Source organism: Mercurialis annua, linkage group LG1-X, assembly GCF_937616625.2.
Source record: "Mercurialis annua linkage group LG1-X, ddMerAnnu1.2, whole genome shotgun sequence".
In the NCBI taxonomy this organism is placed as follows: Eukaryota; Viridiplantae; Streptophyta; class Magnoliopsida; order Malpighiales; family Euphorbiaceae; genus Mercurialis; species Mercurialis annua.
Genome location: NC_065570.1, coordinates 48,972,697 through 48,985,343, shown reverse-complemented (window position 1 = coordinate 48,985,343; position 12,647 = coordinate 48,972,697). Strand labels below are relative to the sequence as shown.

Below are 12,647 nucleotides of genomic sequence, written 5' to 3'. Positions count from 1 at the left end.
CTTTTTTTACTTTAATTAATAATTAATCTAATCAACTAATCTAATCAGTTTTTATTGAGTTTGATTAACTGATGGTAAAATAAAAGAGAGAGAGTAACGTGGCAGAGCATTAAACGAAAGGCAAAATGGCACGCTGTTTCCGTTATATGTTGTCCACGTGCATTTGACGTGGGCTAGTCCATCTGTCTATTGACAAATTAATGTATATAGAAGATTTTAAAAATAATTACTGATCAAATTATGGTTTTCATTTTCTGACATAAATTGTAATTAAATAACATTAAAATTAAAAAATTATTATTATTATCATCATAAGAAAATTATCTATACCAAAAAGAGAAAAATATAGTATCTACTATCTTTTAAAATTTATTTATTGAAATACTGTAAAATTTTAAAAATTATCCTCATATTTTATCAATTTTATATTTTTTTTGTTATATATTAGTTTTTATTTATAAGAATAATTTATTGAAAAAACCACTCGGATAGCAGGAAAATATCGTATGAGTATAGTTGGTCGCCGAAAATTTGGCCAAATTTTTTTCTGCCAACACATAATCAATTTTACTGTCAACACATGATCAGCACGTTCTCTGTTAATTTTTGTTAACTTTTATGATTAATTTTTTTTTAAGTAGTAGTAGTATTTTTTAAGCGTATCTTATGCTTGAGTTATGTGGGAGTGCCTGAAAATTGAGTTAGTCTCATGCTTGAGCTATTGTAAAAATTGAAAGTTTTCAGGCTTATTCATCTTTTAGCTCGAGTAATTTTTTTTGTGAGGTCCAGATTTTTGGATTAAACACCCCTCATATTTAATTTGTGATGTGTTAAATTCTGATTATTCTTAATGAAGCTATTTCTAATTTAGTTATTTTTTAAGTCCAAACAAACCCATTATAAATATATTTAACAAAACATTCCATCACTACTATAGTCAAAAGTTGGTGGTTTATGTATGAAATTCTATAATTGTTTGTTGCTGAACGTGAAAGTTACAGAAGCAAATAATTTTTAAAATAAACTTTTCAGCATAATTGTCTTAACAAACACTCGAAATGTCCTTAACTTTAATCTCCGTGTTTACTTTTAGCTTTTAACATACTGGAATCAATTTACATTTGATCTAATTAATTTCTTTTTCTATTCCTGTGTTACAATTAGCATATCATTTTAATACTTTGTAGACAATTTAAAATGTTTATCACTTTTTTTTTAATAACTGGGAAGGGGGAGCACTTGTGGAAGGAAATGAACCCACGACTTTGGCAGTTTGTTGTCCAGTGTTTATACCATTTGTAAAATGCATATCACTTACCTATAAGCTATATAAACGTTAAGCAGCAAATCATTAGGTTGTGGATTCGATTGCTCCCGCAAGCACTCTTCCTTTCTCTAATTATTAAAAAAAATGTATATCACTTAGATTAGAAGTAAGAAACAATTCCACAAAAATCAACTCTTTAATACGGCTGCATTCAATATTTATTATTGAAATTCTGCAAATTCTAAAAAGAAAATTAAAAATAAAGAAAATAGACTGTTAAAGCGTTATTTAATGGACTAATCCTTCATGAATATGCATCATCATCAATAAAATATTAACCTAATCACTGAAAATGTCCAACTTTTTTAATTTCTTTTTTTATTATTGCTTAACTTTTTAAAAGCATCAATTAATTCATTTGTAACAAGCCATGCATATTTATAAAAAAATGATTTTTTTCATTTATCACAAACCGAGTCGTTTTCAATCAATATATATTTATTAAAATTAAATTATAATTGAATAAATTTAAAGATTTGGTCATAAAATAAAATAAAAAAAGTTTAACTTTTTAATAAAAAATTCAAATGGCAGACTACTACTGAAATAAACTTATCAAATTAGTTTAAAATGAACATTTTTGAAAGATTAAATATTTTTAAGGCCTGAAATATTTTGTTCTAGTAGCATTTGTTTTGTGTAGAACTATCCTCTTTTCTAATTTAGAGTTACAAAATTAAACAAGTTCTCATGCCTTGCACTTGAAGATATCTTGTTTTGTCACTAAATTACAACAAAATTTTCCTCTTGAATCATACTTGCAACGATAATATTTAATACTTTTTCATCCTAAAATAATTATTAACTTTATCATTTTCACATAACTTAGAAAAATATTATTAATATTCTATATTTTTATAAAAACTTAATACATTATTTGACCCATAAACTATACCCATTTATTCTTTAAAACCTCTAAATTTATCAACTCCAACTTTTTTTACCGATCTGACCCTTTTTTGTCCACCGTGGCAAAAGCGCTTAAATTGTCACTTTCAACATTTTAGCAATTTAATCTCATCCGTTAAAATTTACATCGCACATTCCAACCTTTTAATTTTTTATTTTTCGTAGCTTATAGCCGTCTTTTGGCATTGTTGCATACAAAGCACCGCCATTTTGTACACAATATACCTTTGTATTCGGCAAAACCGACTATAGAATGCCAAATAATTGAAAAATTAGGATATTCGATGTAAATTTTAAAAATGAAATTAGATCACTTAAAAATTAAATGTTGAAATTTAATATGCAAATAATTTTATTATTTGTAGTCTGAGGTGCATATTTTAATGACAGGAATGCTACGAATTAACACATTAAGATTCAAATTTTCTTCTCTTTTTTCCATTTTAATAATACAATAAAATAAAATGTAAGCGGTAAATAAAGATAATAAAATACTCACTCCGTCCCATTTAACAAGTCTCATATTTCATTTTGGAATGTCTCATTTAAGAAGTCTCATTTTCATTTTAGAATATTTTTTCAATGAATATTCTATTTTACCCTTCATTTAGTCATCTTAAAGAGATTTTATGAAAAATTACACGCCCTAGAAGAATGTGACGTTGTTTGTGGTCTTTGGCTTCTGTTACCTCTTAATCTACGTGTTGATATGTTCACTTGAAGGATAATAACAGAATGGCTCTCACAGATGTTCAGTTTGTTAAAGGCATATGAGCTTAGCAATTTTGTTATAAGCCTTTGGACGATATGGAATAATCGGAATAATATAGTGTTCGCTAACAACAGGCTGCCCTCTGCCGTCCTCTTTCGACAAGTTCTTTCATCGTCCAACAACAGTTCTTTATCAGAAAGGGTGTCCAAAGTTCTCAGACCTGCTGCAGCCCAGACATGGACTCCACTACCACTGAACATGATTAAAATCAATATTGATGCAGTAGTTTCTGTTAGGAGTAATTATCGGTGGTCAGTGGCGCTTGTAGATACGCTTCCAGAGCTGTTCTGAGATGGGGAGTTTCTGTTCTTCACGGTATTATTAAAGTGGAAGTTGTTGAAGCCAAGAATGTTCTGTTTGGTATTCAAATTGCTTCTGAGATCCCTAGTGAAGTCCTGTTTGTTGAATCTGATGTTGCCAGTGTTATAAGTAGGCTTACTCATCTTGGCACAATGGCACTACAATTGATCCTATACGGGTTATTATTAAATAATAATGACTGCATGGCGGAGAAGACTTCTCATCCTGTTCACTTTCAACACATTCGTAGCCGTTGCAATTAAGTTGCACATGATTTAACTAAATGGAATATTATTATCGATAAAGACTGTATAGTTGACAATGAAGTTCCTTTCCCGGTCAATGAATTTATTAATTATTTTTCTTGATTAATAAAGTTCAATCTTCTCTTCAAAAAAGAAAAAGTCTCATTTTTATCTTTGAAATATTTTTTCAATGGATATTCTATTTTACCCTTCATTCTGTCACTTTAAAGAGATTTTATATAAAAAAAAATTCACTTTCATTAGGAGCAAAACACAAAAAATATGAAAAAATAAAGATGATAAATATTTTCTTAATTTGTGTAGGAATAATTTCCAACTTAAACAAGTGTGTATGGAGTGGAGCAAAGAACTATTGGGTGTGTAATCTGATCATGATGTATCAGACTTGGTCCCATGATGCATAGGGTTCGTGTTTGATCTCCTGATAACATGGGGCATTCTAAGGATTTTAAGACAACATTATTGGACAAGACATGAATAAGATTCATCATCAAGCTATCCTATAGAGATTGAATGGTGCTATATAACCCAACACTTTTAATCCACCTTTTTATACCGCCTAACATGGCAATCAAAGAGTGGATTGATTATATTTTATTTTTTGAGATATACACTTTTCAGTGAAAATTAGACGAATGAAAACTTACCACGTAAAGTGGGTTAAAAGAGTTGGGTTATAAAGCACTTTCCATATGCTCATAACAGTTAGGAAACCAACGATCAACTCATAAATTTAACCAAAACTTAATTACTTTAATTCAATTGATAAAAATATAAACAGTTATAAATAAAAAAAATTATTTGATTAATTCAATTAAACAACTTTTAAAACACTTACCCATAAGTGAATTAGTTTTTTTTTTGTTGATTCAACCGAATTGACCGGATACTTTAAGCCATATAAATCAAAATAGATCATTGAAATTTTTGCTCATCCCTAGAAACTATTCTTCTAAAATATTACACGCATGTTAATGTATAAAACACTAATAATTCATGCCAAAAGTCCCCACAGGCACAGGCACAGCCAAAGTGATAGCAACAATTTGAGTGTCAAATTTAAGTCGCATTCCTCTATTGTATACTTAATAAAGAAAAAGCATGACTTCCAATAGTTTGCATTTAATACAGTAAGACAGTTGATTTAAGTTTAATTCTAAATATAAAAGACCCAGATTGAGATGCGCAATTTAAAGAAACCCTTTACAAATTACAACCACCTTAGTTAGATTTCAATTCATCAAAGATATTTACACTCGGTGGAAATAAGCTCATCACGAGTAAGCAGCAGCTAAAATATGATTCTAAGAATACAAGCAATATATACGCATTGAATACATCTAGAGATATTATGCACTTGATTATGGACTTGATGTGCTATATACCCTGGCCCGAGTAGATAGCACATCAAAGGAGTGATGCTCGAAAACAAATTACGAGGGAAATATGAGTTCACTCACCAGCCCATCAGTGCTCTTCTAACTGTATCTACAATCTGATTCCTAACTACAACATTTGCTAACTGGAATTTGTTGTTCTCCTCCAGAAGAAATCTGTAGACTTCCCATTCACGATCTTGATCAGAATATCTTCCTATTTCAGCCTGAAAATAAAGACTGGTTTGTTAGGCATATTTATAACCGTGATTTAGATAGTCATAAGAGTAACGAGTGATTCACAGTCTATCTGCACAAGGGAACGACTGCTAAAAACTAACTTCTTCAACATAATTGTTCTGCTTGTAATCACATTACATGGAAGGCAGTCTGATTAGCATGTATATCCTATTAACTGAAGTATATTTTAAACTGAAGACTCAAAAGGATTGAAACAATGAAATGCATATAGTGACACATTGCAGCAATCATCTTCAGGTAGTCATACGTTGACAGAAGCCCAAAATGTGCAGATGAACCTATAAAACACAATATTACCAATAAAGAAAAGGAAAAAAAATACTTACTGAGAATATGCAAATACCAAGTGTTTTCAAAGCAAGTGTAACATCATAGAAAACTCGTGGCCTTCCCATTCCAGATAGTTCGACTGGATTAGCAACCAGGAGTTCAGTATCAGGCCCTCGGTTTGCAATTATTACACGTAATGGGTGAAGCATTTCCACCTTCAAACGAGAACATAATCCATTTTGCTTCTCAGGATCGACAATCTTCTTCCCATCCTTTTGCTGAATAAAAAGGTCTAAATCACGATATCCAGTGTTTTTTGGTGAGAATCGACCATAAGCTATCTGGACCCAACAACAAAATACCGTCACATCAATAAACCAGATATAGAATGTGTCTGCATTTATGTGAAGAGAAACTTCCAGCAAACAAGAATAGGCGAGTTATTTAGCTGGTCAATTTTTTGGCAGTTTGTGTTATCCGTACAAAAATTTGTATGTATCCAGTTATTACCAAAGCAGAAACCAACAGAGCCCCCATTAAAGCCTACCAAGTTTGAGGTAAATAAACTTGAGCATGGTAATATTTATAAAATAAAATGCTCAAATTCCAATATATGTTCGCCATACCAATAGACAAATAAATCTAAAAAAGGCTTCAGACTCGGAAAATGAAAACAACAGTCATCCACTCTAGATGACCGATAATTAAATATAAGAGAAACAAATTAATACCTGAATATTAAAGTCTTTCAAAGTTCTCATGACATCATAAAGAAGACCCTTGTGATCAACACAGTGTACTTGAAGCAATGTATGAGCAGGACTCAATGAATTGTCTATAGTTACATTGGCCTTTTTCAATTTTGTCACGTCAGGGCTAAGAGCTTGTGAATAGATTTCTTTATCTGATATCTCAGAATAAAACAATTCTTCAGTAACAACAGGTGAAAGAGAAGACATGCCCTGATGAGATTCATACTCAGAGCCAGTCAATTGAAGCTCACAGCTAATACATGATTCACCTAACACAGCATGCAATTCTTCATATGTCTCATCTTGACGCTTTTTTGTGTGTAACAGATCCCTAGAACAAGATTGCAGCACATAAAAGATATTAATAACGAGCAAAGCCATACTCTTGCATCATAAGCAAAAATTGATCTAATGCTTCACAATGAAGATTAAGCATTCATAATATATCTGATATAGTAAACGGATTTATTCTAACTCCGACTCCCAACTCTCCAACCATTGACACGCATGTAAAAAGTTGTTCTGTAAGCAACAGGAGAGAACTCAGAGAAAGCTTCAATTCAAAATTCTAAATGAAAAATGTGAGGAAACAAGAAATGCAAGATGGAAAAATTGCAATGTCACTATATGTCAAACAACAAAAATTGGACAAGATATGACATAGGCAGTGGCGGAGCCACATGGAGAGTAAGAGGGGCATTTGCCCCTCTTATTTATCCAAAAAGACAGATTTTCTAAGAAATTTTTTAAAAAGTTATCATGTTATTTAGACAATTACTACATATTGACCCCCTTAATTTAAATAAATTTTCAAATTTTGTATATTATATAAAAAAAAAATCTATTTTGCCCCCCTTAATTTTGATTTCTGGCTACGCCACTGGACATAGGGCTAATTTAATGTCACGTATAAACTTAACAGCTAAGAAATTCTAACTGTCCAACTATGAAATTCTGAAGCATTGCTCGTCGTCATGAAAAAATGTCCAAAGCATAAGATACCTTTCTACAGCGTTAAATTTTGATGAACTTATAAGTCAGAAAACACAAAAACTGGGGAATAAAACAAGAGAAACGCAACTACTTAAACAAACATTTAGAAATCAAAAACGAAAAGAAAAATGCTCACAGGTTATCAGTTACGAAAAAGAGGTCCAAAACTCTGCCATCTGGAGTAGTAGTAACCTTGACTCTTTGAATAGTAAGTTCAAGCTCCGAAAGAACATGAGTAACATCTAAAACAAAGTTAGATAGACAAAATCAGTTAGAAATTATCAAAAAAGCCAATGAAAGCGTAAATTTGGCAAAATTACCATGAAGTAATCCTTTTCTGTCAAGGGAAAAGAACTTCAACAAGTAAACCGGACAAGATTTTGACGACGAGGATGATGAAGTTGTTAAAGAATGTTGATTCAAGTAAAATGAGACTGAACATGAAGGCGGGCATATATATAAAAGCCGGTCCTTCAAATTTGACCATCTTACTACTAATTTTGAGTATGGAATCACCCACAACACTACATAGCACCATCTCCCATCTGTGGAAACATCTATAAACATATAAACAGACTAATAAGTATCAGCGACAACTACTTAATCTTATGGCGACAAATTAAACCCTAAAAATTAAAGAAATTACCTCCTTTCGTAATGTAAAGGCCAAAATCGAGAATTATTCTGCAAATATCGCAACCTAGACCAGTTTTATCAGGGCAATTGACAGTGACGACATGTGGTTCGCCAGATTTCGTTCCTTTCTGGATCAAAACGGCGTCGTCGCTCGGCACCCCCATCACGGTAATCGCCGATGACGATTACTAGTTAAACGGTGTTACTATTAACAGACTTTTGTCGAAGTTGAAGTAGAAATTAAACTGCCAGCTGTTTTTATTTTTTCGCTCCTGTTTAGTTGGTGGTAGATGAACCTAAAAGATTTTGCTTTTCATTTTCTTATTATGTTCTTCAGAGTAGTAAAGCCCTGTCAGCAATTAATTGACCGTTAGATTTGACACGTGTTACAATTAGAGGTTCGATTTGACAATACGCTCATCAAAGAGACTAGATAATGAACTTCCATGATGTAACAAGTTGGACAGGTGTCTCAATCTTAATGTATGACATAATAAAATGTTTCAGAAACTGAAATTCTATTAATTTTCACGATAATCTCAATTACAGATACTAAAGGAAATTGAAGATCTAAATTACAAGACCCATTAAAACCCTAGAAATGAATTTAACCGCCGAATCCATAGAGAGTTCTGCCTTGTCTTTTAAGAGCATAAACGACGTCCATGGCAGTAACAGTCTTCCTCCTCGCATGCTCAGTGTAAGTCACAGCGTCTCTGATAACATTCTCTAGAAAGATCTTGAGAACTCCACGTGTCTCCTCATAGATCAACCCGCTAATCCTCTTCACACCGCCTCTACGAGCTAAACGACGTATCGCAGGCTTGGTGATTCCCTGAATGTTATCGCGGAGGACCTTCCTGTGCCTCTTGGCTCCTCCCTTTCCCAGTCCCTTGCCTCCCTTTCCTCGTCCTGACATTTTCCGAGAAAGTTTTAAAATTTTCAGAGGAAAGTTTCGAATGTTTGGATTCTGATTTTGATTTGATTTGATGGATTGGTTATGTATTTGGGGGAATTTATATTGAGTTTGATTTGGCCAATTTGGTGCTCTGGAAATAGGCGGGTGTTGATTGTGTCCGTTGGATTAGGTTTTTTAATCTACGGGTGTTAAGAGCTGTAACATGGATTGTGCTTTTTCTAGTAGTGGTTTAATTTCGAGCGTTGGATTGATATATCTGGACGGTGACTAAGACGGATCCTTGTGAATGGGTGGAATCAAATAATAACCGTCGATGAGATGTTGATCTGCGGTGATAATAGGCTGTTAGACATGTGACACGGATTGTAGTTAGGTGCTTGTTTAAGGTCGATCCGCGTGATAAGCAATCTCCATGTATTGACCGTTGATACAATTTTAATCGGACAGTGAAGGTTATATTGAAGTTTTGTTGGAGAATGATCAATGATGTTTTAAAATCCGGTTCGACCGCGGTTTATATTCAAATCAATTGAATAAATTTGATCTTCAAATCAATCAATTAAATAAAAATACATAGTATTTAAATATACTCATGAAATTATAACCATCCAATAAACAAAGTCAATAAATGTATCATATTCTAATTATTAAATTTATTCATTAAATAAAATTATATATTTTTTATTAATATTTTTATTTTATAATTGTAGTTGGATTAAAAAAAATTGAAAAAATAGTATAGAAAACGAAGGAAGCATTTTAATTAAATAATTTTGGTCCATCCACAATTTTCATAATGTTCTTAAATCTAAGGCTAATAGATTGAAAAAACCTTGACCTTTCTTTTAATTTTCAACTCCATCCTGACGTTGCAATTTTTCAATTTTACCTTATTTCACATTTTTTGTTTTCAATTGCATCCTGAGATAAAAAAATTAAATGATTTTATTATTATAAGAATTAAAATATATAAAACAAATATATTGAAAGATCATTTCATACTTTTTTTTATATGGAAAAAATTCAATAAATCCTTAAAACTTAAAAAAGTTTCAGATAAATCCATAATAAAATCTTAATTATAATTCATTATTAATTTTTAATACACCTCACTCCGCTTTCATCGGACCTACCATCACCGGACCAACGACCGAACTCCGCTTATCATCTACCATCGGAAACCACCGGAAAGCCATCTTCTCAATAAAATAAAAATAAATTAATTAAATTTAAATTAAATTGTTTAATTTAATTTTTTTAAAAAAAAATTGGGAGGAGCTGTTCCTCAGGCGAGGAGCAGATGCTCCTCAACGAGGAACAGTTGTTCCTCAGGCGAGGAGCAGATGCTACTCAACGAGGAACAGCTGCTCCTCAGGCGAGGAGCATCTGCTCCTCCGGCAAGGAGCGGCCGGAGGAGGAGCAGCTGCTCCTCCTCCCAAAAGTTAAAAAAAAATTAAATTAATTAATTTAAATTTAATTTATTTATTTATGTTTATTTTATTGAAAATATGGTTTTTTTATAAATTATAACTTTAAAAAGTATTTAGATTTTTTGATAAATATAAAGGATCTATTTTCAATATTAGCCAAATAAAAAGAGTTCAATTGAATGCCTCAGCGTGCAATTGAAAACTAAAAATGCAAAATAGGGTAAAATTGAAAAAATTGCAACGTCGGAGTGAAATTGAAAGTCAAAACAAAGGTTAGGATTTTTTCAGCCTATTAGCCTAAATCTAATGACTATGCCAGTAAACTAAGATCTAGTTTGTTTTGTAATTATATACTTCCTAAAAAATCACTTTTCGGGAAATTAATTACTCATTGATAGGGAAGTACGAATAATTTTACTTGGTTTTTTTTCAATTATCCAAAAAGTTGCTTTTTATTTTTATATATTAAATGATAAAAATAATAAAAAAAATTGGTAAATAATTAAAACAGTTGAAATTAAAGACATGCTTAGGAAAATATAACTTACCTAAGTTTTAAAAAGAAAGTTGACCTTAAGTGGCAATTTGCCCCCTAAAGTTGCAAGAAATGGGCAATTAACCCGGAAATTAATTTTGCGGTCAAACTACTCCTAAACTTGACCAATTTTATCAATTTACCCCATTTTTTGAATCAGCTCTGCGCGTACACTACACTTTTCCCCTTGGGCAAGTGAAACGTAAAAAATAAAAAATAAAAAATAAAAACAGGATGGTAAACGTTAACTCCTTTCTTTACTGCTATCTCCTTATTCTCTTCAAAAACTTTATCGATCAAATTAGGGTTTAGATTATGGGTTGAAGAAACTGGGTTTGGAGGTTTAATCTTTTAATTTTTGCGATTCAGTAATCCTATTCCATCTGTTTTTGCAATTTAAGATTTTCTTTGTGAAAAATATTAACGAATTGATCGACTTAGGGTTTGAGCAACCGGGTTTAGAGAATTTTGGGAGAGGCGACATTCAACAGAATATAATCCAGGTAATTATATTTTACTAATTTATTTAGATGCTATAATTTTTTGTTTGATTTCTGATTTGGTTTGTTGTGTATATAAAGGATTTTCTGAGTTATTCTCATAATATATATAACTAGATTAGGGTTTTCTGAGCTGTTTTATTTTTCTATTAACTTAAATAAGGCTTTCATGAGTTGTTTTCTTTCTTTTTTTAATAGAATGGCTGACGGTGGTAGTGTTAGAACTGTTACAGTGAGGTTGCATCATGCTGGAAAGTTTGTTAGGGACTCTAACTTGAGATACTCAAATGGAAAGGTGGAAGACTATCCTATTTCTGATATTTATTAATTGAATTATCGTATAGTAGTAAATATGGTTTTTGTGGTAGGTTATGATAGTAATCTGAGACTGTGGTGGCTTAGACCTGGGGGGGAAATAGAAAATGATCTGATATTCTTCTATGATGATAGTGGGGTGCATGAGTTGCTCAGCACAATGAAAAATGCACAAATTGTTGACATGTATTGTGAACACCAAGTAGATCATCCTGAAATAATAAGTCAGTTGGCAGATTTTGATAGTCACAATGTGGAAGTAGAGGGTGATTATGAAAATCAAGATTATTTTGACATTAATGTAGATATAGGTCCACATACTGATGATGAGAATGAGGAATTAGAATCGTCCAGAGAAAAAAAGAAGACATATATGGAAGAAGAACTTGAAAGTAGTGATGAAGAGGGAATTGTTGACCCTAAATTAACGTTCAAAACATGTATCAGACCTTGTGGAGGTGGGTAGTGATGAGGAGTATCAAGATGTGGATGGTGGTTATGAAAGTGTGGAAGAAGAACTTGACAATCAAGGAAATTTGGTATTAAGGGTTAAAAAATCAAAAAAAAAACTCTTCTGTAACCAGTTTGTGAATGCAGAGTCCTTTCTTGTGGGAATGGTGTTCAAAAATATGGAAGAGTTTAAGTCTGCCTACACAAAGTATTCCATACTAAGAGGAGTTGACATAGACTTTGTCAGGAATGAAAAAGATAAAGTAAGAGTTGTATGTTGTTTCAAAAATTGTCCATGGTTATGTTTTACGAGCAAGGAAGGCAGCAGTGGTGATGTTAAGGTCAAGAAATACAATCCCAAACATATGTGTATGAAGTCCTTCACCAATAGAAGAATTACATGTAAGTACCTAACATTCCATTTTAGAGAAGTCATTATCAATAAACCCTCAATTAGGGTTACAGATTTGAGAGAAATGGCCAAACAAGACTTAAAGTTTGAGATTAGCTACAACATGGTAAAGAGGGCAAAAAAACAAGTGCTACAAGAGATAAAGGGGAACTATGTGAAGGAATATGCTATACTCTTTGTCTATGCACAAGAAATTAGGGAAACCAATGTAGGCTCTACTGTGG

General features: G+C 32.0%; 2 protein-coding genes across 3 annotated transcripts; both read right to left on the bottom strand.

Annotated features, from left to right (window-relative positions):
* Nucleotides 1-4,750: 4,750 nt before the first annotated feature.
* On the bottom strand, nt 4,751-8,237 carry LOC126660092 (ACT domain-containing protein ACR9-like). 2 transcript variants are annotated; one of them, XM_050353425.2, is made up of 6 exons: nt 7,873-8,237; nt 7,547-7,783; nt 7,363-7,468; nt 6,213-6,564; nt 5,538-5,822; nt 4,751-5,177 (listed from the first exon to the last, which is right to left on the bottom strand). In XM_050353425.2, exons 1-6 carry the CDS (start codon nt 8,024-8,026, stop codon nt 5,031-5,033), a joined length of 1,281 nt encoding a protein of 426 aa, XP_050209382.1. In that variant the 5' UTR covers nt 8,027-8,237; the 3' UTR covers nt 4,751-5,030. The 2 variants fall into 2 exon arrangements, with proteins under 2 accessions (XP_050209382.1, XP_050209388.1); XM_050353431.2 differs by having other exon boundaries at nt 7,547-7,771.
* A 124-nt stretch (nt 8,238-8,361) lies between these two features.
* Nucleotides 8,362-8,862, bottom strand: LOC126660103 (histone H4). The gene has a single exon (XM_050353441.2). It carries the CDS (start codon nt 8,779-8,781, stop codon nt 8,470-8,472), a length of 312 nt encoding a protein of 103 aa, XP_050209398.1. The 5' UTR covers nt 8,782-8,862; the 3' UTR covers nt 8,362-8,469.
* Nucleotides 8,863-12,647: the final 3,785 nt, after the last annotated feature.